We start from the raw sequence: 23,547 nt of genomic DNA, 5'->3' as shown, positions 1-23,547 counted from the left end.
ACATGCTAACCACTCGGTAAGTTGTGTAACAATGACAACGAATCACGCCGACAGAATTTGGTTGACGACTGCAGCGCTGTTTTCTTGCCTCTTCGCCTCCAGCGCGGCCTGCTGAGCCCCTTCCCCGAGGCAACTTTCTTGGGACCTTCCTCCTCCAGGAAGCCTTCCCAGACCAGCCTGGCACGTGTGGCCTCTCGTGGCCTTTCCACCCTGCATCTCTATTCTACTGGCACGGTTCTCGGGGACTCAGAACGTTGGCCTGTGTCCCTGTCCCTCAGTCTGAGTGGTCCCACAAGTTCCTCAGGGCAAGGGATGGAGGCAGAGGGGGCAGATGCAAGGGGAGGGGAGGCAATGTTAGCACAGCAGGCCCCTCCCCTGAGGCCCCCAGAAGTCTCTGCACAGGAAGTCTACCCAGGGTCATGTGGGGACTCCAAACAGATCCTCCAGGCTCACAGAAGGGTGGCTGGACCCCAGCCATGTGTCCAGGGCAGCAGCACAAATAGGACACCTGTCTCGGAGCTTTTCTTTCCATTTTTATTTTAAAGGAAAAAAAAAAAAAAAAACAGTGCAAAAACCCATTTTCCAGTGTCAGCCATGCCATCCCCCACCCCAGGTCACCCCCCTGGTTCAGGCCTGACTCTTCCTCCCACTCAGCACCCCTCCCCTCTCATGCAACCCTCAGGGGCTGAGGCTCCACTTCCCTGGAGTGCCAGATCCCAGGGGGGCTTGGGGGGGCGGAGGACAGAACTGGGGGCTGCCCTGATCTGCCTGCACACCCCCCTCGTCTCCAGCCATGGCACCAGGTACCCATCTTGGCTCTCATTAACCCTTTTCTGACCACACTACTAGCCTGGGGCGGGGGGCACTGATCTGGGGGAACTGTGTCCACACCCCTCTGCCCCGGGGCCAGCTCGGGGCTCTCCTCACTGAGGTTAGAGGCTCTCTCTCCCCTCTGTGGTGGGGGAGAGCAGCAAACCCCCAGGTTTAAATACCTTAATGAAAGCAGGGACTGGGGAGGAAGGGGCTTTAGATCTAATAAATTATTAGCGTTTTTTTAGTGTCCATGAGGGGTGGATGGGTGGGGCAGGGCGTGGCCTCCAGGGCCCCCCCTCCCCTTACTGGTGAATCTCATTCTCTATGAGGCTGTCCTCGCAAGACTGGAAGTCTGTGTCCGTGAGGCCATCGGGTGGCATCAGTAGCTCCTCATCCTGGGACGAGGTCGACGGGGGCTCGTCCCCCGAGCTTCCAGGACCCCCATCCCCATCCCCGTCCGCCTCTGAGTCCTGCAGCACCTGAGCGATGTATTTCTGAAGGGGGAAAGGAGTGAGGCGTGAGGGTGGACAGCTGCCCCTTGTGGAGAGGGGTGACGGACGGGGAGTCGCAGGGCCTGCAGGGGAAGGGGCAGTACCCTGTGCCCAGGGGAGGCGGGCAGCCCCCCCGTGAAGCAGGTCTCTCCTGCCCCTCTCCCCTTTCTGGAGGATAAGGGGACAGCCAGCTCTGGGGCTGTCTCCGAGGCCCCTCCCCACCTTGGCCACGGAGTGGAGCACTTACCGCAGATTTGGGGACAGCGGCAACAGTGGGGGGACGGCCATTGCTTCTGGAGTCCGCGGTGTCTGTCTCTGTGTGCTCAATCTTGAGGGCCCAGGATGAGTCAGGGATTGGGGGGTGTCCTTCCCCTCAGCCACCATCACGACCCCACACCCTTTCGGCACCCGTTGCCCCTGCCCTCAGCTCCCAACCACCCCCCTGCACACCCTGGAGCTTCTGCCCTCAGCCGCCCCCTGACCCCCTCGCCCCACACCTTGTAGTTGTGGGCACTGAGGTATTTGAAGTGTCCGAAGCAGACGTGGCAGAGACAGATGACAATGGTGATGACCAGGACCACGAATGTGAACATGGACGTGGGGGCTAGGAACCCTGTTATGGGGGGGTGGGGGAGGGAGACAAAGAATGGGTTGCTACCTCTCCTCTGGGCCCCCCTCCCAGGGGCTCCCACTCCATTTTGCTACCTTCTGAATGCAGCCCCACACTCCCACGTGCTGCCGCCTCTCCCTGGGGCCTGGACTCCGGAGGGAGCCCCGCTGCCGCACCCCGGCCCCGCGGGGAGGGCCCTCACCCGTGCGCATGGTGGAGAAGAAGAGCAGCCAGAAGAGGCAGAGGATGGGCGCGGCCACCACCTGGTTCACGGCCCCCGAGTGGATCTTCTTGTCCAGCTTGGCCGGCAGGTAGGCGTAGTAGAGATTGTACCTGTCTACCAGGTGCTTCAGCAGCATGTACATGAGCCCTGGGGGAAGCCACAGGGGCCCTGACCTCGGAACCAGCGCCGCCAGACCTCTGTGCGTCCGTCACAGGTTGTCCTGGTCCTTCCGAGGTCCCTGAAGGGCTGGCCTCCCTTCTCCGGCCTCGGCCCCACACAGGCGCGTGCCCCCAGCCCCCAGCAGGCCCAGACTCAGCTTCCTCTGCTCCCATCCCTCGTTCTGCAGCCCCCCACTAGCCACTCTACTATGAGAAACCCATTCGTTTGGGTCAACAGGCATCCCGTTAAGATCCACACTGTTTTTTCCTGCTGCTGTTCCTAAACAGACGCGTATACATTAGGAGGCACGTTCTATTTTCCCGGAGACGGAGGGAATGGGAGCTTTAGGACGAGGACAAGGAGGTTAGTTTGGGAGTTTGGAGCCTTCAATAACCAGGGAGGGTGGTTAACGGGTTAGGATGTTTTCGGGGGAAAGTAGAGGCCACTCGTGAGGGCAACAGTTGAAGAGAAACTTTGCTAAATTTCAGAAAGAAGAGGGACTCGCCTAAGTCACACAGCTCAGCCAGGAGCTGTGAGGACCCAGCCCCACCCTGCACGCAGGACTTTCCTGAGTCTACAGGGCTGTGTACAAGTGTGCCCATGGCCCTGTGTGGACGTGTGCGAATACCTCAGTGGGTATGTGACGTGTGTCCCAGTATATCCAGTTGAGTGAAAGCCTTGGTGTGGGCGAGGATGGTCATGTTGGGGTGACTGTGCCCAGGGGTCCAGCACCCCAGGTGGGTCCGGCCTGAGCTGAGCTGGCTTTTCCCCTCCTCCCCCCAGGCCGGGTCCCAGACTGAGCCAGGAACCGGGTGGGAGGCCGGAGGGGCCGGTCTCCCAGCCAGGGCCCTGTCCACTCGGGGCGGCCTGCCTTACTAGAGTGGAGAGCGTGAGGTCCTGGGTCCCCCCGAGCAGGGCCCAGGTCCCGGCGCGGCGGTGCCTACCGAAGGGCACGATGATGGGGCAGGTGATACTGTAGGTCATGACCACCGTGAAGACGCACATCATCCAGGCGTAGGCTGCGCCAAACTGGAACTCGTAGGCCTGATGCTGGGGGGGAGATGGGCAGGAGGTGGCTCAGGGTGGGGAGGGACAGCCTGGAGGGGCACAGGGCAGGTGGGAGGGGAGGGGCCAGGAGAGGCAACGGGGAAAAGGAACCCATTTCCAGGGAAGGGCAGGGCTAGCAGATGAAGAGAGGAGCTGTGGCCGAGAAGGAGGCCAGGGTGGAGAGCGGCAGGGCATAGGCAGGGGCCTTCAAGGGAGCAGGGACTGGCAGGGGGTGCACTTGGGAATGGGGTGCTCAGAGTCCTCCTGTGGGGTTAGGACCAGGGGCCCTAGGTGTAGGGGCCTGGATCTCCCCCAGCTCCCACCACAGAGCACTAGACCCTCAGAACTGGCCAGGGCCTTCAGGGTTATCTATGTCGACCCATCGCTGTACAGACGGGAAAACAGATGGGAAGGGGGCAGCCCAGGGCCCGGAATGGGGCTGTCCCAGCACCCAGAAGCCCCACACCCTAGCACTGCCGCTGTTTCTGGTCGGGCCCACCAGGGGGCGCTGTGCAGGCCGCTGCGCCGGGCGGCCGTACCCGCTTCACGTTGCGCCTCTCGGCGGCCGAGCGCGCCAGGCAGAGCCGGATCATGTACATGAGCAGGCCCGGGATGCGCAGCAGGTCCATGGCGTTGCCGATAAAGGCCGAGGCAATGACGTAGTTCACGAAGAAAGCGCCGTTGTCGGGCAGGAACACGCACCTACGGGCACCGGGTGCTCCAGCACTGAACCCTCGGGGGGCCTGGGGGCCTCCTGCCCACTGCCGGCTGACAGCACCACACCTTCCCCCCAGCTGCCTTGTGCGCACCAGGTGTCCCAGCTCAGCCCTCAAGCGCCTGGGTGGCCCAGTCCCCCCAGAGTGGGAGCCCCATAGACAGACGCCAGGGTGTCAGCAGCCACCTCGGACACCTCCGTGTGCGTGGACACCACGGAGAGGGTGCGCCCACAGGCACCCTGCGAACTTGTGCCCATAAAGCCCCATGGAGAGAGTGCTTGAGACCCCTAAGGCCACCAGTATTCAGGGCATGGCTCCCGAGATCTCCATAGACAAGCCCTGAGACCCCCCCCCACCCCCCGCCTCAAAGATCCCTGAGAGTGTGCCCAGGAACACCCAGAAGGCTCCCCTCTGTAGGCCTTAACCCAAAGTTACCCCCCGGGGGATGAGCCTCAGTCTCCCCTAGAACACAAGCTCAGAGATCCTCCCTAGAGATGTTCAGAGGGAAGAGCCCAGGACGCTCATGATGCCCCAAGTGTGAGCCCAAGATTCCCACAGGTGGCCCAGAGCAAGACCCCGAGAGCTGCACCCACAGTACAGCCATGGCACACACCCCAAGACACCCTCCCAGGGACTCCCAGAGCAGGTGCCCAGAAAGAACGCCAGTCACACCTCTGAACAGGAGCCTGAGACGTGAGAGGTGTTCCCAGAACCTGTGCCCTGTCAGTACCCCAAAGCATGAGCCCGAGAGTCCCCCACAGATACTCAAAAGTGTGGGCTCCAGAGACCCTCAAGGATACTCTAGGGACCCCCAAGATCCCACCACACATACCTCTCCAAACCTCCCAAGGGACACTCTAGAGTCCCAGAGTTCACCCCAGAATATAAACCCAGAGCCCTCAACCTCCCCCCCTCCCCCGCAATGGGGGCCTTAAATACACGTTGAGGGTGACCTTGGAGTGAGCCCCAACACAACCCCAGGGACAACTCCCAGGCATACACCTGAGACACGTGAGTGCTTTGGGATGATCCTGGCAGCCTGTGATGTAAGCCCCTCTTCCTCCCAGCCGCAGGGGTAGGGAGCTTCCCAGTACCCTCCCAGGGGAAGGAGGGGCCTCCCAGGCATTCCCATCCTCCATCCAGTCTTCTTCCCTGGGGCCCCGGTCACTCACTCAAACCGAATAGCTGCCTCAGCCAAGAATTTCTTGTCAAAGAGCCAGCGGAAGAAGAGGTCCAGGCTGGAGAGGAGGAGAGGTGTGGTGGGGGGGCTGGAGTAGGGATGGGGAGTCCCAGCCAGGAGCCTCTGAGGATGCCCCTAGACACCGGGTCCCTCGCTTGGGAGGGGAGGTGGGAGCCTGAACTGCTCCCTCTCCCCATCCTGCGATCCCCCCACCCCAGCTCCCGTCCCTTCCTTGCAGACCCACCTGCTCAGTCCCAGCGAGGGCAGGAGCAGCACCATGAAGATGAGGAAGGTGTAGCACTTGTGCATGGTGGTCCTGTTCTCCCCGGAGCTGCGGCAGGGGGCAGAGGGGCAGAGGTCAGGCGGGCCGGTCCCCAGGCTGCTCCCCCAGCCAATACAGTGTCCCAGGAGGGTCCCCTGGGAAGAGGGGGGCTTCCCAAGGTGAGGATGCTGGCACCATCCCTTCCCTGCCCGCTCTGGGACCCCGGGGGCAGGGAGCCTACATGGCAAAGGGCTGTCCAATGGCCCGGGTGTGCCTCTAGGGGTCATGTACGTGGGGGTGTCTCACCGTGTCCAGTGGGCTTCAAAGAAGGCAGAGTAGTAGACGATGGTGGGGAGCAGGGCGGAGAAGCACCACAGCAGCAGGGTGGGGAAGAACTGGGTGATGATGGGGTTCTGCAGCGGTACATGGGGGGTGGGGGGATGACTCAGGCGAGGGAAGTCTAGTGGGTCCAGCTTGCTTTGCTTACCTGCCCGCTCCCCCACTGAGCCCTGGGCCCCACATCAGAAGTCCAGAACATGTGGAGGCCAAGGGTTGAGGGTTGGGGCCAGGGCCAGATGCACAACCCCAGGGTGAAATATATTAGTATTTGCCGAGTAGGTACTATGTGCCAAGCACTGATCATGTACTTTACGTGTATTCCTCATAACACTATTACTCCGTTTTAGCGATGAGCAGACTGAGGCAAACCCCCACGTGATTCAATAGCTTACCCAGCTCGTAAGCAGTGGGGTGGGGATTTGAACCCAGGTAGTCTGGGTCTTATCTACTGTGCATTATCACTCAGAGATTTTCAAACTATCCTCCTTTGAATGATGTGGCAGGAGGGGTGAGGGGAGACCAGGTGGAGTGTCCCCCACTCTACTGTCATCTGAGGAGCCTTGATTTTCCACATTGGGTTTCATGTAAGATTCCTTCTGACAAAAGCTCCAAGTCTGGAAGCCAACGACCTAGTCTGAACCTTCTATTCTGCTGCTGGGGAGAACGAGGGACGAGGGTGACCTTGGGGTGAGGGGTGGGACTGATCCAAGGTCACATGGTCAGTTAGGACTGGGCCTGGGCTCTCTTTCTCCCCTGGGTGTGTCTCTGTGTGTGCATATGCCAGGTGGGCTCCCCTGGGGGGAGGTGGCGAGGAATCCAAGGGAAGCACACAGTGGGATCTGCAGCCCACGGTCACGTGGGAACTGCTTGGTGGGGTGGGGCTGGGCAGGAGGCATCCTGGTCCCCGCCCCTTCCCAGGAGGGATTCGGAGCCTGATTTCTGTGTCTTGAGACACACAGTGGAGGGGTGGGGTACGTGGCCTCACGTTGAGGTACTCCACGGGCTTGGTGACGTTGAACTTGTCCATGGTGGTGATGATGATGGCCGGGGTGGTGAGGAAGAAGAGGAGGATGAAGAGGATGACATTGATGACCAGGCAGCGCAGCCACCAGATGAAGCCGCGGATGGAGAGGTGCTCCCTGGGAAGGAAGGGGAGGCGGTCACTCCAGGGACCGGATGCCTGGTTGGTCCCCAGGGACACCTAGGACCTCCCTCCCCTCCCCTCTGCCCACTGGAGCCCCCCCCAGGTCCCAGGAAGCCTGCCCTTTGCTCACCAATAGATGTTCTGGGGGTCAGGGGCGTAGGTCACAGTCCAGTTGGAGATGTGCAAGGACTCGCTGCAGGACGAGGAGCGTGGCTCCCCGCGGCAGGTGCAGCCCTGGCATTTACACACGTTGAAATCCTTCAGGATACTGTGGGGAGGGACACCAGTTACCGGGGCACCAGCCGACGGGGACCCCACTGCCGACAGCTGAGGAGCCCAGGGACCTGGGGGTCCCTGCTGATCGCTGGGGGCCCGGGGCTGGGGGAGGGCAGGCTGGGAGGAGGCTCACATGGCGGTGATGGTCTCGTTGTGGAAGGTGACGAAGGCCATGCCGAGAGGCTTCTCGTTCACCTTCTCCCTCTCCCGCTGGTAGTCCTCCTTCAGCTTCTGCTCCAGCTTCGTGTAGTACTCGATGGCCTCCACCTGCCAGGGAGGGTGAGGCAGATCTGGGCAGAGAGCTGGGCTGGCGCCCGCAGCACCCGCCAGCACTGACCGATAGCTTCCTACAGGCCAGGCACTGCTTTGAGCCCTGTCTGTCTCTCACGGTCCTATGAGGTAGGTACAATTAGCCCCATCTTACAGATGGGGAAACTGAGGCACAGAGCAGTCAAGAAACTTGCCTAAAAGCCCCTGAGCCAGTAAATACAGCACAACACTTTCCTCTTGGCTCACCTCCTCTGATTCAGGGCTTGAACATTCGGTCACTGTAGGGACAGGGGACAACCCAACCGTGGGGACGGGGCTGCAAGGACTGTAGGAACAGGCGGAGGGCCGCGGAGAGAGGGGCTGCGCCCTGCCGTGGCCTGGCTCCAGCCCGGCCTGGCCTCCTCTGGGAGTGTGTTTGCCTTGGGGTGTTATGTGCAGGGCCTGCTCATGTGTGTGTTCCCAGGGTTGTGGGACATGCATCACAGGGAGCATCCATCTCTGCTGTGACCTGTCCCCCCCAGCACCTGCCAACTCCTCCCCGTGCCACCTGCAGCTCTGGGGCCCTGAGGTCTGCGCCCAGGCCAGGCAGGCCCCTTGGCCAGCCCACCTCATACCTGCTCACAGCCTCGCACCACGCAGCAGCAGAGGTGGCCGCAGGGCTTGGGGTTGATCATGGTGGGGACGTTATCTTTGCTCTGGAGGTTTGTGAAGTACAGCTTTCCCCGCTCAGCCTTCTTCCTGTGGACCCAAGTGCCCAGTCACAGCCTACCTGGCTGGGGCCGAGGTGGGGGCTGGGGCAGGGGCTGGGGTGGGGGGTGGGGAATAGGGCTGGGGCTGGGAGGACAGGGAGGGGGCCCAGCTCAGGGATCATCTAGTCCACTCCCCAAAGTCGGGGGTATCTTGCTATTGGGTTTGTGTAGGATGTATGGTTCAAACATGTCCCCATCCCAGGGTCTGCCTACCCATCCCTTGAAGGCCAGACATTCTTCCTGTAGTCTGGCCTCAATTCCTGACACGGTAGTTAAAGGAGGGTCTGTCCTCAGAGGGGGTGGGGACGATGAGCCCTTTTCCTTTTGCATCCAGCTCTAACCTCTAGGCCTTGCTCTCTCCAGAGCTGAACTGATAAGCGCTCCACGGGCTGAATTAACATCAAATGCCCCGGGAAACACCTGGCAGGGGAGCCAGGCTCCTCGGTGGATCCAAGACACCCTCCTCAATGGGCAGCGGCCCCAGGTGTCACCTCCCCTCCTCCAGTCCCTGGCCCATTACCTCTCTGCATCGAGGAACATGAGGCGAGCCACGTTGTAACACGGGCGGGCTTCCAGAACCGTGCAGTTGGGGTAGGCCTCCCTGAAATAGAGTCCACCATCATCTTCAGCGGGGACCCTGCCCACATGCCCCCAACTTTCATGCATCACCCCATCACCTTCAAGACCCCCGCCCTCCCAATTCAAGCAACCTCTTTCTTAGTCTACACACAAATGAGAGATGTCCGAGAATAAAACTTTGAAATTCCTCCTCATGCTGATCTGCGTTGGGGGAGTGTGCACAGAGGTGTGGGGTCTGTGTGAGCGAGGGTGGGCCGATGCCCTGGGACGTGAGTGCTTGGTGCTAGGGCAGCCACGACTGTGGTCTGATTCTTGTTCAAGGCTGTGAACTTTAAGTCGAGAGACTGTTTCTACTCATGGGTTGTTCCCTTTACCCTGTTCCCAGAATGTCTGGGTATAGTTCAACATTTAGCCTTGACCATGGACTGACACCAACCAACCCACAGCCCAGGCTACAGAATGATCTTTGCCCCAAACCCAACCGCAGATTGATCCTGAACCCTGACCTAAGATTGACCTCTAACCCTGGACAGAGACCGACTGACCCTTTACTCTGACCCAAACTGATCCGTAACCTAGACCCAAGAATGACCCTCTAACCCTGACCTTAGATTGACCCCAACCTTGACTTGAGACTGACCTGACTGTTCTTGGCTCTCAGTACCTGGTACCTGGCAGGACTCAAGGGGTACCTGCTGACTGGTCTTAATCCCTAATCTAGACTGAGCCCCATTAAACATTTGCATGAAGGACCACTAAGTGTTACGGATGCAGGAGACACGGTTCTGAAGCAACAAGATGGACCACACAAACACATGAGGGCTTGGAAACTGAAATCTGGGATGGGGTTCTTGCAAAGCACTTCCCAGACCTTTCCCCTGACAATGTTATTTTCAAACCATTTTAGGGTTCCTCTTTGGAAGGGCCTCACCCCTGTGGCAGGGCGAGCCCTCATTCTCACCAGACTAATCTCTAATCCCTTAATCCCCGCCACACAGGCTCCCTGATTTTGCACACAGGATATTCCCTAACTCTGCTGGGCCAGTCCTCCAATCCCGACAGACCCCAGGCCTGGACCACAAGCCCTGCCCCATACGGTCAACTGGCCCAGGGGCGCCCTGAGGACAGGCAGCCTGGTATCACCACATACCCATGCCTGAGCCAGCAGCTCGCACATAGGAGGTGCCCGGTGAACATGTGCTGAAGCCTGGATCAATGAAATGGCTATGCCATAATATTCACCCCATGGACCCCCCAAACTCCAATTAGGACCACCTCTGGTTATAGGCTAACCACCAATTTTAATCAAAGGCTATTTCCTAAACAGAACCACAGCCCGACCCTTGAAACAGACGACTTGGATCATGAGCTCCCCACAGATAGCCACCATGTCTGGTTCTTTGTCTTCCTGGTATGATGCACAGAGTCGGCGCACAACAAACGTGTGTGGAATGAATGGATGCCTGGCTGTGGGGTTCACTCCCTCACTGCATGCAGGTCTCCGCTCCATTGTTCCTCTGTCAGAATCCCCCCCACTCATCCCATCCGCACACCCTTCCTGACTCCTTTACTCTGCCCCTCTTCCAGCTTTGGTTTTCTTCTTCCTTTTTAAATACATTTTTATTGATTTCAGAAAGGAAGGGAGAGGGCGAGAGAGAGAGAAACATCAATGAGAGAGAATCGTCAATCCGCTGCCTCCTGCACTGGGGATTGAGCCCACAACCCGGGCATGTGCCCTGACTGGGAAATGAACCGTGACCTCCTGATTCGTAGGCTGACGCTCAACCACGGAGCCACGCCAGCCGGGCTGGTTTTCTTCTTAGCACCTTCTTGACACAGTGTCTATTACTAGTTCAGTTGCTTATTGTCCTCCTCAGCCCCCTAGAATGTAAGCAGGTGAAGGTGGGGACTTTTTCTTCTCTGTTTATTGTGATTTCCCCAGTTCCTACTTCAGTGAAGCCACAGGGCAGCTCAATAGATACTTGTTGTTCAAGGACGCACCAGTACAAGCCAACAGCTGATTCCAACTGGACGGTACCATTAAGATGTCACTTAATTCGAGCATACACTGTCCTTAATCCTGACCCAGATTGCCCCCTAATGCTGATCGTGGCTTGAATGCCAGGTAGGACCCCAAATCGTTCTCTCATACTGACCATGTTTGATTTAATTTTGACTGCTATGAGGGCGGGCCTGTTTCTCATTTACTTATGCCTGGGGCATAGTAGGTGACTAATAAATGCCTATTGAATGAATGCGTGTTTATCTACCCATGCTGATCACAACAGAGTCATTTTCCCATAACACAGAGGGACGGAACCTGACCCTGACCAGACTCACTCGCAATGCTGTCCTGACCCGGAACAGCGCCTGACCTCTGATTCCGGCCAACCGACAGGGAATCCAGACCTCACCAAATCCCGATCCTGACCACAGATAGCCCTGATTCAGACCATCAACGCCCCTTATCAACTCCTAATTCTGACCACAGACTGACCTCAGGCCACTCTTTGATCAGGCCCTGGACTGGCTCCTAAAGCTGACCTCCGTACTGTGAACCGCCGAGCGTTCGATGATCCTTTATTCACACTTCCAGTCCCAAGGCCCACCACACTGACTGGTGCCTGAGCACCTGAGGAAGTGTGCGGAGTGGACAGATGAATGAGGCTAGGATCCCTGATCCTGCACACAGACCGCCTGGCACCTGGGGCTCCTGGAGGGGCATGTGCCCCTCCCTGCGGGACAGACTTCCAGAGCTGGAAAGAGCCTCAAGAGAACACACGGCCAGGCGCTCCTGGGCTCCATGATGAAGCTCTCCCCGCCAGGCTACACACAAACTCCCGACTGTCACACGCAATTATGAAAAAGCTACACATTACGGACCCTCGGGCAACAGCCCACGATCCAGCTCATGTCGGAAAACGGCGGGGGATGGAGGGGTCGGGGTGGTTGTGTGGCACACACTGGACTCCCTTCTCAAGTATTTCAAGTATTTCTCTTGTGTTCCGAGAGGTGCCTATCACCCAGCCCAAGTGTTAGGCCTGCCTAGAGCCAGAGAATTCTTTAGTCTAACCCCCACCCTCCTGCGGCCCAGACCTCGGAGGGAGAGGAGTGGGAGGCGCGTGAGGAGGGTCTTGGGAGTTGAAAGGCAAAGAAGGGTGTGCAGGGCCTGGGGCTGGGGTAGGAGTGTGGCTACTCACTCAAAATGCTTCTTGATCTTTTCTGACTCTGCATATTTGGAGATTCCATTGATGAAGAGAGTCCGCTTCACCTGGCGTGAGAGGCAGGTGAGAGGGACCGAAGATGCAGGGAGGGGTGGGGAATCGGAGAGCAGAGAGGAGCAGACAGAGGTGGGAGAGGCCTTGGTGAATTTCTAGTAGAAATCACGCAGTGAGCCTAATGAAAGAGCCTTCTGGCCCCTGCTCCACGGGGGCTTGCGGGCGAGGAGATGGGGTGGCGGTCTCGGATCCCCAGGCCGTGAAGACCCAGAGCAATGGCTGGCATGGGGTGTGGGCATTTGCTACTAGTTCAGGGAATCAGGGTAGAAGGGGAGGGGGTTTGACAACCACGGCATTTCCTGAGCGCCAGGCACAGCATGCGTGCTTTCCACGCATCCCTCACCTCACCTCACCTTCCCAGCGCCCTCAGGAGGCACCGCTGTTACTTCATTCGCCAGAAGAGGAAACCAAGGAGGTAACAACTAACGTACAGGGTGGGGGCTCCTGAGCTGCTGGGCCAGGAGTCCAACCGAGCTGGCCTGACTCTGGGGCTGATGCACCTCAAGCTGAGGCCAGAGAGGCCTGGGGGGCGGGGTAGGGGGAGGGGAAGAGGCGGCACGGGGGGGTCCCGGCTCTGCCCCACTCACCAGGTCATCCTCCTTGTAGCGCATCTTGGACGTGTGTCTGCGCATGCTATAGACGGTGAGCAGCAGGTACAGGAAGGCGAAGGAGGTGTGCAGCCAGAGCAGGTGGTTCCTGGCAGAGCAGAGGGCACAGAAGCCACAGCGGCTAGAAACCCACTCAGACAGCCCCGACCTCTCGGTGGTAATCAAACCCCGGGACAGGGCCCCTCCACTGCCACGTCTTCTGGAACTGATTCCCCACAGAGCGGGCCCCACACTCCACATCCTCTAGACTCTGAGACTGTCCCAGAGGTCACCTCTCCGTGCCCTACCCCCTGGCTACACTGCCCTCCCCCCACCCCAGGTGGCCTCGCCGGCCTGGCCTGAGGTTGCATCCTCCTCTCTGTATCTGGTCCTTCCTGGCCACCCACAGCAGGTTCTACCTCTTCCGCTTCCAACCCCAGCCTCCCGGCCCCACAGCCTCAGCCACTGTCCCCCGACACTCCCTTTCCTTCCCTCTTTGTCAGGGCTCAACTCTGACACGGACCCTGGCCTCCCTGACCTGCTTCTCAAACTTACCCCGACTTCAGGTTGGCAATGGTGGTTCTCCCGAAGCTGTAGGCATTGTTCTCTGGGGGGTAGGGAAGGGGAGAGGACGGTGGGGGGTCAGGGCCTGTGGCCTCCGGCCCTCCTCTCCGCCCCACCCATCCCGGCCCTCACGGACCCAGCAGGTCCCCTGAGAAGTTGACAGGAAGCACGATGCCCACGGAGAGGACACCCACGACGACCAGCAGCCCGATGATGTGCCTCTGGAAGGACAGGTAGTGCACGGCGTCGCCCCCACACTTGTCCCGGATCTCATCGTCCCTGAGGTGCGGGGGACAGAGGCGTCAGGTGAGGACCAGGCCACCAGGGGACCCACGTGCCTGCTCTTGCCCACCCCACCCCACCCCACCCCCACCCCCAGCCCCTGCCACTCTGGCAGCAGTGTGGGGCTGAAATGGGGTCTGAGTCTCCTATTTTCTGGGAAGGGAGGGAGGAGGAGCGGGAAGGGAAAGGGGAAAAGATGAAGGGAGAAGGGGAGGAATAACTGAGGGAACAGGAAGGAAGTCAGGAAGGAAGAGGAGGGAGAGAGGAGTGAAAGGAGAAGAAAGACTGCAGAGAGAAATGAAGGATGGAGAGAAAGGGAAAGGAGAAGAGGAAGATGGGAAAAGGGGGGTTGAGGCCAAAGGAGGAGAACGGTGACAGGAAGCAGCAGACGCAGGAGGCTGGAGGGGGGTTCGGGAAGCAGGTCTCTTATGGGTGCTGGTGCACGCAGTACATGGCACACTCGGGGAGGGGCGGGGGCTGCGGGTGGTGGCGGTGCTGACCTGTGCGGCTTCCTGCCTCTCTCAGCGCTCACTGCCTGCCTGCCGCACTCGGCGATCTCCTGCCTTCTGCTGGAGACTGGCTCCTGCCTGCTGCTGGCTGGCTGCTCCCAGCCTGCCTGCCGCTGCTCCCACCCACAGGGGCAGGGAGAGCTGTGGGCGGAGTGGGCCTCCCAGGCAGGGGGCACAGGAGACCACGGGTGGTCAGTGAGGCTAGCTCAGGCTCAGCAGAAGCCAAGGCCCCAGGGCCAGGCTCCTGGAGGAGGGACGAGGGTGCTGGGCTGGCTAGGAGCGCTAAGGCCCTCAACGCTGCTGGCCTCTGGATTTTGTGGGGAGATGACAAGTTCTGAAGTCTTTCTGTTTCTTTCTTTAGAGCCTGAAGACCATTCACTTACTTTATCCTGAAGATGGCTGTCAGCCAGGAACAGAAACCCTGGGGGGACAGAGGGCCATCAGCGGCAGCCCCGGCCCCCACCGCCCTAAACCTCCCCCCCTCAGGTTCCGCTCACCCTGGCGCAGCTTCCACACACCCACCTCTCCCCCTCCAAGAAACTGGCTCACCCCCGGGAGGGAGAGAGGGAAGAGCCAGCCTTCAAGGAAGAATGGGACCAAGGGCAAAGAAAGGGATCATGCCCAGAGCTACGATCCCCACAAACACCCGACAGGACGGCAGACTGGAGCAGGCCTGCGGCTGTGCGGCCAGGGTAGGGATGGGTGGGATTCGGGGGTCTAGGAAGAGCAGTGGGACCTCCAGACCTGTAGCTAATAAGGAGAGTTTGCAGCATGGCTGGCAAAAGCAGAGGGCTTTGCCACACTGCCTGGGACCCGGCCACTTGTCTTCCAGCACACCTCAGAGGTCACTGAGCACCATCCCCATCCACAAGTCCCCAGACCCGCTTCCGGCAGAGCCCACACTCAGAGCCGGGGGACGCGGGGCAGGGCTGGGCAGGGAGAACCCTTCCCCACCTTCCTGCCAGGGAAAGGTCCAGGCTTCACACAGGTCGGGGCAGAGAGCTACCCTCTGGCCAAGATGCAGGACTGTGCCACCTGTTGCCAATGTCGCCGCGTCTGGGGACCATCGGGGCAGCCTCCCTCTGGCTGGCAGGTGACCCCTTCGCTTAGCCACTTACCAGTATGCGTCCAATTCGGGAAGCTGGCAGGCTTCTTCTGCTACAGCTACCTCAGCAGCTGCTGCCCAGGGGCCCAGCCTAAGCGGGGTCTGGCCAGGGCCACCCTAGGGCCTGAAGATTCGGGTCTGACCAGGACACTCACCCTGGCAGAACGGTAGGGCCAGGCAGGGAACGCCAGGGTGTTGGGTCTGATGTGAAAGGGGGTCTGGGGACTGCTGGGAATCACCAAGGACAAACCTTATCTTCAGGGGCCCCCTGCCACTCAGCTCCAATCCGCAAGCACGTCAACTGGCCCCGCCCACCCCGCCAGCCAGGGGCTGCCTGCCTAGCCCGCCTGCAACCTCTGAGCAACAGGGTGAGTTCTGTATGTTTTGTAAGCGGCATGGAAAGCTCATGATTACTTCTAAGACCATGACTAAGGAAAAAGGGGTCCTTAGAATTAAGCAAGAGGCGGGCACAGGACTCTACAGGGGGACAAGTCTGAAATCACGAATTAGGCTGGTGCCAGCCTGGAGGCTGGCGTGGAGGACAGTGCCAGGAGTTCTGGTCTGGGTGGTTACCCTGTGGCTCTCACAGCACCACTGCCCTGGGGAGAAGGCCACGCGCCACAGGTCTGCCTGTTCACCGGGAGCTAGCGGCTGCCGGGCCCCCCTGCCCTGGAGGGCCAGGGTTAGCGAAGAAGTCCGGGGAGGGCACTCACGTTGTCTCTTTGGTCAAAGTCGACGGAGCTGGAGACAGACGTGAGACGCTCATACCGGTCATGACTGTCCCCGTGCATAGCTGAGGCCACACTGGGGGTGAGGAGACGAGAAACGAGAGAGCCGGGTGAGTCTGAGCCCCTGGCGAGCAGGGGTGACGCGGGTGGGCTCCCCCTCCAGAGCTCCAGGCGTGAGACAAGGCACAGAAAGCGCGGTGGCCCAGCAGGAAGAAATGACTACCCTCTCCCCGCCTCCTCCCTTCAGCGGGGTCTGGGGAAAGACACAGGCCGCAGGGGGAAGGGAGGAGGGTGTCTTCATCATCGCCCCCTGGAGGCTGAAGTTAGCGTGTGAACCGGCCCGGGCCCTGCAGTTCCGGAGCCGACAGGGCACAGGGCAATGGGAGGTGAAGGGCAGGATGGACTGGGAGAGGGTGGGGATAAGGGGTGCGGAGGGGATGTCTCCCAGGTGGGTCCGGATCCACCCTCTTCCCTGACCCCAGCAGCTGCCGAAATTCCACCACCGGTCCTACAGACAGAGGCCGAGACGTGACACAAAGGGCCAGGCAGGGGGCTCCTTGGGCAGCTCCCCTCTCAGGCCTCCAGAAGAAGTGAGCAGAGAACCCTGGAACACGAAGAACTAGCTGTTAGGGAAGCCACAGGTGACACCCAATCTTGTCTCTGCCACCAACAGGGTGCGTGAACTTCCGGGAGGATGGCCCCTCCACTCCAGCCAACCAGGGCCGCGGAGGCTGGGTGCACGGGGGCGCGGGGCTTCTCCCAGGCAGAGAGCCAGGGGGAGAGAGATGGGGGGTAAGGCAGCGACAAGTTGGGGAGCCCCCTGCTCTGCAAAGCACACCGCCTGCGTTAATCCGAAAATGAGCCTGCAGAAGAGAAAACTGCAAAGAGAAACCAGCAACTTGGCAGAAGAGAAGAGAAGCACGAGAAGAAAAGAGAAAGCGGGTTTAGTGGATGAGGGGGCTGGCGCCCCACATACTATTCCTGTTCCACTCGGTCCCTCTCCTGCCGCCGAAGCCTGGGGGCAGAGAACAGACAAAGTCAGGGGCGGGGGGAGGAAGGAGGGTCCCTGGAAATGGCAAGGGACAAAGGCCCAACTGGGGGCCCTCATGCCCCCCTTGCCTGCTCTGGGACGGGGCCCTCTTTGTCCCCCCAACCAGGGGGGATGGCAGAGGGCTGCCCCAGAAGAAGCTGTGTGTGCATGTGCAGAGGTGGGGAAGCCCCACAGCTTTACCTGTCTGCATCGGTCACCAAGGCCAGCCGCCCATAGTCCCACGCTACCTTCCGGAGGATGGAGAACAAGAACAGCAATGCCTGAGGGGAGAGGGGGCGGTTGGCAGGCGGAGAGGCCACTCACCCACTGGACTAGCCAGGAGAGCAGGGGCAGAGGGGCCAGCATCTTGTCTCAGACGGGGGTGGCCCTGGCCTGGGAATGGTCAGAGGCTAGGCTTGGGCTGGGTGATGGGGACACCTCCTGCAGTGAAGCCTGGGGAGTCAGGGTCAGGTGGGAGAGTGGTCAGAGCTCCAGGGACTGGCAAGCTATGTACAGCGCGTGGGCGCCACGGATGTGGGTGGCACGCGAGCACTCACGAGGAAGCACATGAAGTCGAGAGCCAGCACGGTGGGGACGCCCCCGAAGGGCAGGCCCTGCAGAACGGTGCTGCGGATGCGCGCGCTGTAGCAGTAGTCCTTGGGGTTGCTGTTGTTGAGGGCCGTGGTGCCCAGTGTGGCCAGCAGGAAGGGCAGCATGGCTGCTACTGCCGCATGGTCCTCCTGGGCAGAGGGCAGAGCGGTCAGCGGGGCCCGGCCCCTATCCCGCTCGGAGCTCTGGCAAGGTGGGTGTGGGGAGGGGGAGCGAGGATAGGACATCGGGCTCGCTGGGTGGGTGGAAGCTCTGGCCTCCAGAGATAAGGGCCTGGGAAGGGGAGGGTTGAGTCACATAAATTTACCTTCCCTGGCTCTCGAGCTGTGACCCCACCCGGGTCTGGGGAACTTGGCCCAGATCTGGACTGGGGAGACTGGTTTTTCTAAGCTAGAAGTCGTCCGTGGGCCTCTAACACCTACCACCCTCCGCCTCCACACACACTTGCAAATACTCTCCAAACACAGTCTCTGTCTCCTTCTTTCCCCGTCTCAGGCAGGGGGCGGAGCTGAGCCTGAGAGGAGATGGGGAGGGGTCCTAGGCCCGAGGATCCAAGGCTCAAAGGTGGGGTCTCTAGGCCAAGGGAGGGTGGGTCAGGAACCAGCTACCGCACCCGGATCTTCTCTTTCTACCCCATTAGAAAAATGGCGTGTTTTCATTTGCTTAGAATTTTCAAGGGTTAATCACCTTCCCAACATAACTGACTTCAAAATAAGATATTCACCTTCAGAGCTGCCCCCTCTGTCCCCAGAGTAGGGGGTCTGAGAAGAGGGTCAGAGTGGGAAGGTGATTAAAAAGCAGGACTTCTGGACTTGCGTTACTTGCTAACCCAGTCACTGTTGCTTACTCTCATTCCTTTTCCCCTGCCCAGGCAGCAGCTACACCCTTCTCCACTAGACTTCCTCACCTCGCTCCAATTATTTCTGCACTGGAGTCACCTGAATGGTGTGGAGACTACAACTCCCAGCCCGCCCTGCTCCAGGGGCAGGAGCAGGGCAGGCTGGGAATGCCGTGCCTCCAGCGAGCTTTTCCATTGGCAAAGGAAGGGAGAGTGGGCGGGGGCCTCTTAGCCTGCCCAAACCCCTGGCTGCCGGGTACTGCCATCCAGTCTGGTTCCCTGCTACTGCAGGGCTGTCCAGCCCTGGATGGTCCGATGGTCCAGGTGGAGGGTGGGGAGAAGAGAAGGGACAGGCAGCCCAGATGCCTGGGTTCTGGAAGTGCCTGGGGACGGGCCATGCAGGGCTCTGGGGAGGCTCCCAGGGAGAAGTGTGGCTGTGGCATCACTGCCCCACCCCCGTTTTACTGGAGGGCCCCTGGGGCCCCCTTCTGCTGACAACACTGAAGCTCTGCTTTGTGGGGGTGGGGAGGGGTGGTGTCTCCAGGGAAGAAAGGAAAGCAGACAAAGAGAACAACAAACCCAGAATTGGTGACTGCAACGCTGGGGTCAAGTGTCCCCACAGCCCCATGGGGTGACTCAGAGGTTTTCCTGCCCACCAATTCCTGCCCCCGCCCCCCGCCCCCAAACACTTAAACCACAGGGCAAGAGGCATGACTCTGAGATGGAGGGAGAAGCTGGGTTGTTTATGTGTTCCACTTGGTCCCCGGGAGTCTCTGAAAGCCTGTTAGGAAGGCTAAGGGAGCAACTGCCCCGTGTGATAATGCCTCCCTCTTCCTTTCCAGCCTAAGTTGCCTTACGAACCCCCCGCCGCACCCCCCCCCCCCAATTTAGTAATTGTAGCAAGTGTCATTTAGAGTACCCACTGTTTCAAGAATACATATATGAATTCATTTAATCCTTGACAATCCTGAGTTAGAGGACATTGGCATTTTAAGATGAAGACATGGGGGCTCAAAAAGGTTAATAACTCCTGAAGTCACGCTACTAACAAAATGCTGGGCCTGGGATTCAAACCTAATTCTTCTTTCTAAAGCTAGAACACTTTTCAGGGCACCGCGATGCTTTCTGACGTGCCTAGCATAGGACTCTGCAGACCACGGGAACTCTGTACATGCTCATTAACTGTCCCCTGGTGAGAGAACACGGGAGCACTGTGGGTGTGCATCTGGGTTTGTAAATGCATGTTGATGTATTTACGTGTGGGGGTGGGGTGGGGGGAAGCTAGGTGACTGCATGGCAGCCCACAGAGATGAAGTGAGTGCTGGCCTCTAAGTGGGGTGTGTATGTGGGTTTGTCTGGGAGCCTGGGTGTGTAAACACAAGGTGCCCAGCACTCTGGGGTACCAGGGGAGGTTAAAGGGAGGTATAGGTACCTGGGGTCTGTGGTAGGTGAGGGGCATGTACATTAGTCCCCCTTTCACCCCCAACTCCAATGCACTCCAGAAATTAAGATAGCCCATTCCCACTCCTTGTCTGTTTCTCTCCCCAACTCCAAGGTTCCACCAGGTCAGAAGGTAATGGGTACAAACCCCTGGAGCACTCCCCGCCCCCGCCCCATCTTCTCCACCTGGAAAGATGTGGAATATTCTGGGAGCTTCTATATTAAGGGAACCAGGTAGGGTGCGTGAGGAGAGTCCAGGTAGATGCTTAGTAACTGAAATCACCATGTCCATCTGGGGACTTCCTTTTTACAGTCAAACACTCTGCTCGCCCCCCCCCCCCCCCCCCCAATTGCACTGATCTTCCCACCTAATCCATGAGGAAAGCAGGGCAGGCTCGATCAGATCACTATCCCCATATCCCCATTTTCAGGGACCCAGGGAGGAGAAGCCCCTCAAAGGAGGTCACAGGGCAGGTCGGGGGGCGCCAGGGCTGGTGGCTCTACTTGCTGACAGGTTACTCCACGCTCTTAATTGTGGGGGTGGGTTTGCTGGGCTGTTTCACCCAGGGCAGCCGTTCCCTCCCTGAGAGCAGCAGAGAGGGAAGAGAATGAGGCAGAATTTTTTTTTTTTTTCTGGAGGGGGTGGGGGGAGTAGGTAGTAGGGGAGCGGGGGCAGTTCCTCCATTCCATGGGGTTGCCAGAGCCAGCTGTATCCCGGAATTTCTCTAGTCTGATGCAGGCTTTTAGCTGGAAGTGTGTAGAGAGTGATGGAAGATTTTATTTATGGCTAACGGAAGGCTGCTGTTTTACCATTAAGAAGAGTGTGCCTGGCAGGGGTGGGTGAGTTAGAAGTTACAAGTGTTTTCTTACCGAGTTACTTGGGAGGATTTAATTTAGGGCCTGGGATCACAGGAAGGTAGTGTGATCTACTGGGAGGAGATGAAAACGGAGGCTACTCTGCTACTATGTAACCTGGGCCTCAGTCCTCTAATCTGTAACAGAGTTACTATCCTCTCTCCGTTCCTGCCAACTTCAGAGGGACAGGCAAACATGTATCCACAAATGAGTAGGAAAAGAATGCATTTATCCAATACTTCTTTAACTCTTATTCTGTGCCAGGCACTGTTCTAAGCACTTTACAAATATTAACTCATTTGCTCCACATCACAACTCGAGGAGGACAGTGAGGTACCGAGAGGGTACACATGCCCAGTGTCACACAGCCAGTCTGTGGTAGGTCCGGGTGTGGACCGAGGCAGCGCAGTTGAAGTCTATGCTCTTAACCATGACACTCTGTTGCCTGGGCCAACAGAGGAGCCACTTCCACCAGGGAGCTGGGGGCTGCCAGCTGTCACTCTGGAAAACGCCACACCCTATTTCTACCTGTCTGCCTTCCCTCTTGCTTGTAGCTCCCAACCCGCACCCCCCCTCCCCCCCCCACACACACACTCAGGCCTTGGGTTTGTGATTTTAGGTTCTGAGGCAGGTGTAGGAAACAAGGCACAGAGCCTGGTGGTTTTGTAAAAGCACAGGCTCTAGGATGAGACAGATCTGGCCTGACCTGGGCAAATGACCATCCTGGGCCTCAGTTCCTTCATGTGTAAAATGGGATAATAATTCAGCCGTGTGGTTGTTGTGAGGATTAAACAAGATGACTTATGTAAAGCTCTTAATACAGTTCAAGGTACATAATTGGTTCTAAAAAATTACCTACGGTTATTAATAAATTGTGGGGGGAAAACTGTTCACAATAAAAAGAAAAGAAAACGTATAATTTAATATGATAGAGCAGCTCCGTCAGGATGTTTCCACCTAAGGGCTTATGCCACATTCGGGACTCTGCCACCGAGAGGCAGGGAACGTTCCCAAACTCTTCAACTGTACCCACTCCACGGGCAGCAGGCTGGGAGGTGGGAGTACAGGAGGGGGATGCTGTGCTAGACGGGTCAGAAGTTCAGAGAAGAGAACCCGTTATTGGTCAACTACCAGGCAGGGTGCCAGACCCTACCTGTGTTGTCTACTTTGATCCCCAGGCTAAATCTTGAAAGGAAGTGGCAGCAAACACACTTTTTAATTGAAACTGAAGTTCAGACAGGTTAGGTAACTTGTCAAGGTCACACAGCAGAGCTGGAATTTGAACTGAAGTCTCCAAGACTGTTATAATTGGAGGGGACTTGTAGGATGTCTAAAAGGGGGTTCTTAGCTACCCCCCCCCCCCACCTGCCTTTTGCCTTGCAACATCCCCACCCACCCACCCATGGGCCAAGACTGAGTCGGGAGAGCCAACAACAGGCCTCAGCGTGTGCCACCTGGGGCATGCCAGGGCTTGGACCCTCTGGTGCCCTGGAGGACATCCATGCTGCCAGCACCCCCCACTGGAAGCCTGGCAGACACTCCCACTCCCCTCCTCACAAGTGCCCGGGAGGCAGGGCGAGGGGCCCTCCTCGGAGAGGTTAGGCTCAGCCTCATTCTTCCTAGGCTGCTGCAGACCCAGAGTGAGGCTAGAGAGTGGTATGGAGCCGAGAACCCCAGGCCCCCTCCCTTCTCCCCTGGGGAAGTGTAGTGCTCAGCGGCCAGACCTCTGCCCAGGGGACCCAGGCAGGTGGCAGCACAGAGCCCCAAGGGCAGTCGGCCCCTCTGACCTCTCCTCTCCACTTCCCAAGCGCCCTTCTCTTCTGGGACACAAGGCGCCAAAGCTTTGAGACCGTCCTCCCTAGGTGGTCAAGAAGGCCAGGAGGGACAAAGCGCGCCTCCTCCCAGCTGGGCCTTTGCCCCACTCCCGGTTCCGCGCTGACTCCCTTCTCCACCGCACCCTCCAGCGCAGGCCCGGGCGGCTCATGAATGAACTGCACTGTGTGGGGCGCAGGGAGAGGACGCACGCTCCTGGGGCTAGCCGCCTCCCCAGCCTGCGGCCAGTCCCCAGACCGGCTGGGGGCAGCGGCCGGCCTCGTGCCAGCACCCGCCAAACCTGCCCTTCCCCGAGCTCGAACCCCTGCCCCGGGATCGGCCTCGGGGGTACTTGGCCCCGGGAGCACGAGAAAATAGAAAAGAAACCGAGGCCATCGGACTTGGAGACCCTGGAATACAAAACTCGGGGGCGGGGGCGGCGGCGGCAGGTTCCCCACAGCGGCGGCGGGTTGACTGGGCGCAGCTGGAACCCCGGAGGGCCGCGGAGGGGAGGCGCACCTGGACCGGGCAGCAGGGAGAAGAGTGGCTCTGGGGTGGTGGGGGTCCCACCCCTCAGGACCTCCGGAGGGGTGGGGACAGAAGGCGGTGCACATCTGGAGCCCTGGCAGGGGTCGCAGGGCTCGCATCTGGCTCGAGATGGTGTGGGGTTAGGGGCAGCGCGCGGCACCAGCAGGTCCCGCGGGCCCGGGCACCTCTGGGTCCAGCAGGAGGGAGAAGGGAGGGGACGCGCAGCTGAGTCTGGGGTTTTTCCTTGGGTGGTGGCGGGATCGTCAAAGAGGAGAGAGGGGGGCTGGGGAAGGGTCGCGTACTCACCCCCAGGCGCAGACTCGGCTCCGGCTCGGAGCCCCTGGTTGGGGCGGGGCGGGGCTGGGGGAGGGGGAGGGGGAGTCGCTGGGCGGCTCGAGCTCCCGGCTCCTGCGGCGGCCGCGGCAGTGTCCCGGGAGGGGGGCGGAGGAGGGGGGACGGGGCGGGGCCACGCAGGGCCCACCCCCACGCCAGCACACGCAGGGCGCGCGCGCACTCTCGGAGCG

The 23,547-nt window shown here is 59.4% G+C and overlaps 1 protein-coding gene across 1 annotated transcript; it reads right to left on the bottom strand.

Annotated features, from left to right (window-relative positions):
* Window positions 1-513: 513 nt before the first annotated feature.
* On the bottom strand, window positions 514-23,460 carry TMEM63B (transmembrane protein 63B). Its single transcript, XM_008153237.3, has 24 exons — window positions 23,330-23,460; window positions 17,499-17,681; window positions 17,143-17,222; window positions 16,888-16,926; window positions 15,897-15,987; window positions 14,462-14,499; window positions 13,424-13,566; window positions 13,279-13,330; window positions 12,724-12,832; window positions 12,059-12,129; window positions 8,800-8,880; window positions 8,145-8,268; window positions 7,394-7,527; window positions 7,115-7,252; window positions 6,826-6,979; window positions 5,808-5,914; window positions 5,484-5,570; window positions 5,232-5,297; window positions 3,883-4,045; window positions 3,241-3,346; window positions 2,117-2,284; window positions 1,802-1,917; window positions 1,552-1,632; window positions 514-1,307 (listed from the first exon to the last, which is right to left on the bottom strand). The coding sequence occupies exons 2-24, from the start codon at window positions 17,655-17,657 to the stop codon at window positions 1,116-1,118; spliced, it is 2,499 nt and encodes an 832-aa protein (XP_008151459.1). The 5' UTR covers window positions 17,658-17,681; window positions 23,330-23,460; the 3' UTR covers window positions 514-1,115.
* Between the last annotated feature and the right edge of the window lie 87 nt (window positions 23,461-23,547).

Source organism: Eptesicus fuscus, chromosome 10, assembly GCF_027574615.1.
Source record: "Eptesicus fuscus isolate TK198812 chromosome 10, DD_ASM_mEF_20220401, whole genome shotgun sequence".
In the NCBI taxonomy this organism is placed as follows: Eukaryota; Metazoa; Chordata; class Mammalia; order Chiroptera; family Vespertilionidae; genus Eptesicus; species Eptesicus fuscus.
The sequence above is the reverse complement of the archived record's forward strand: the minus strand, read 5'-3'. Positions and strand labels throughout refer to the sequence as shown.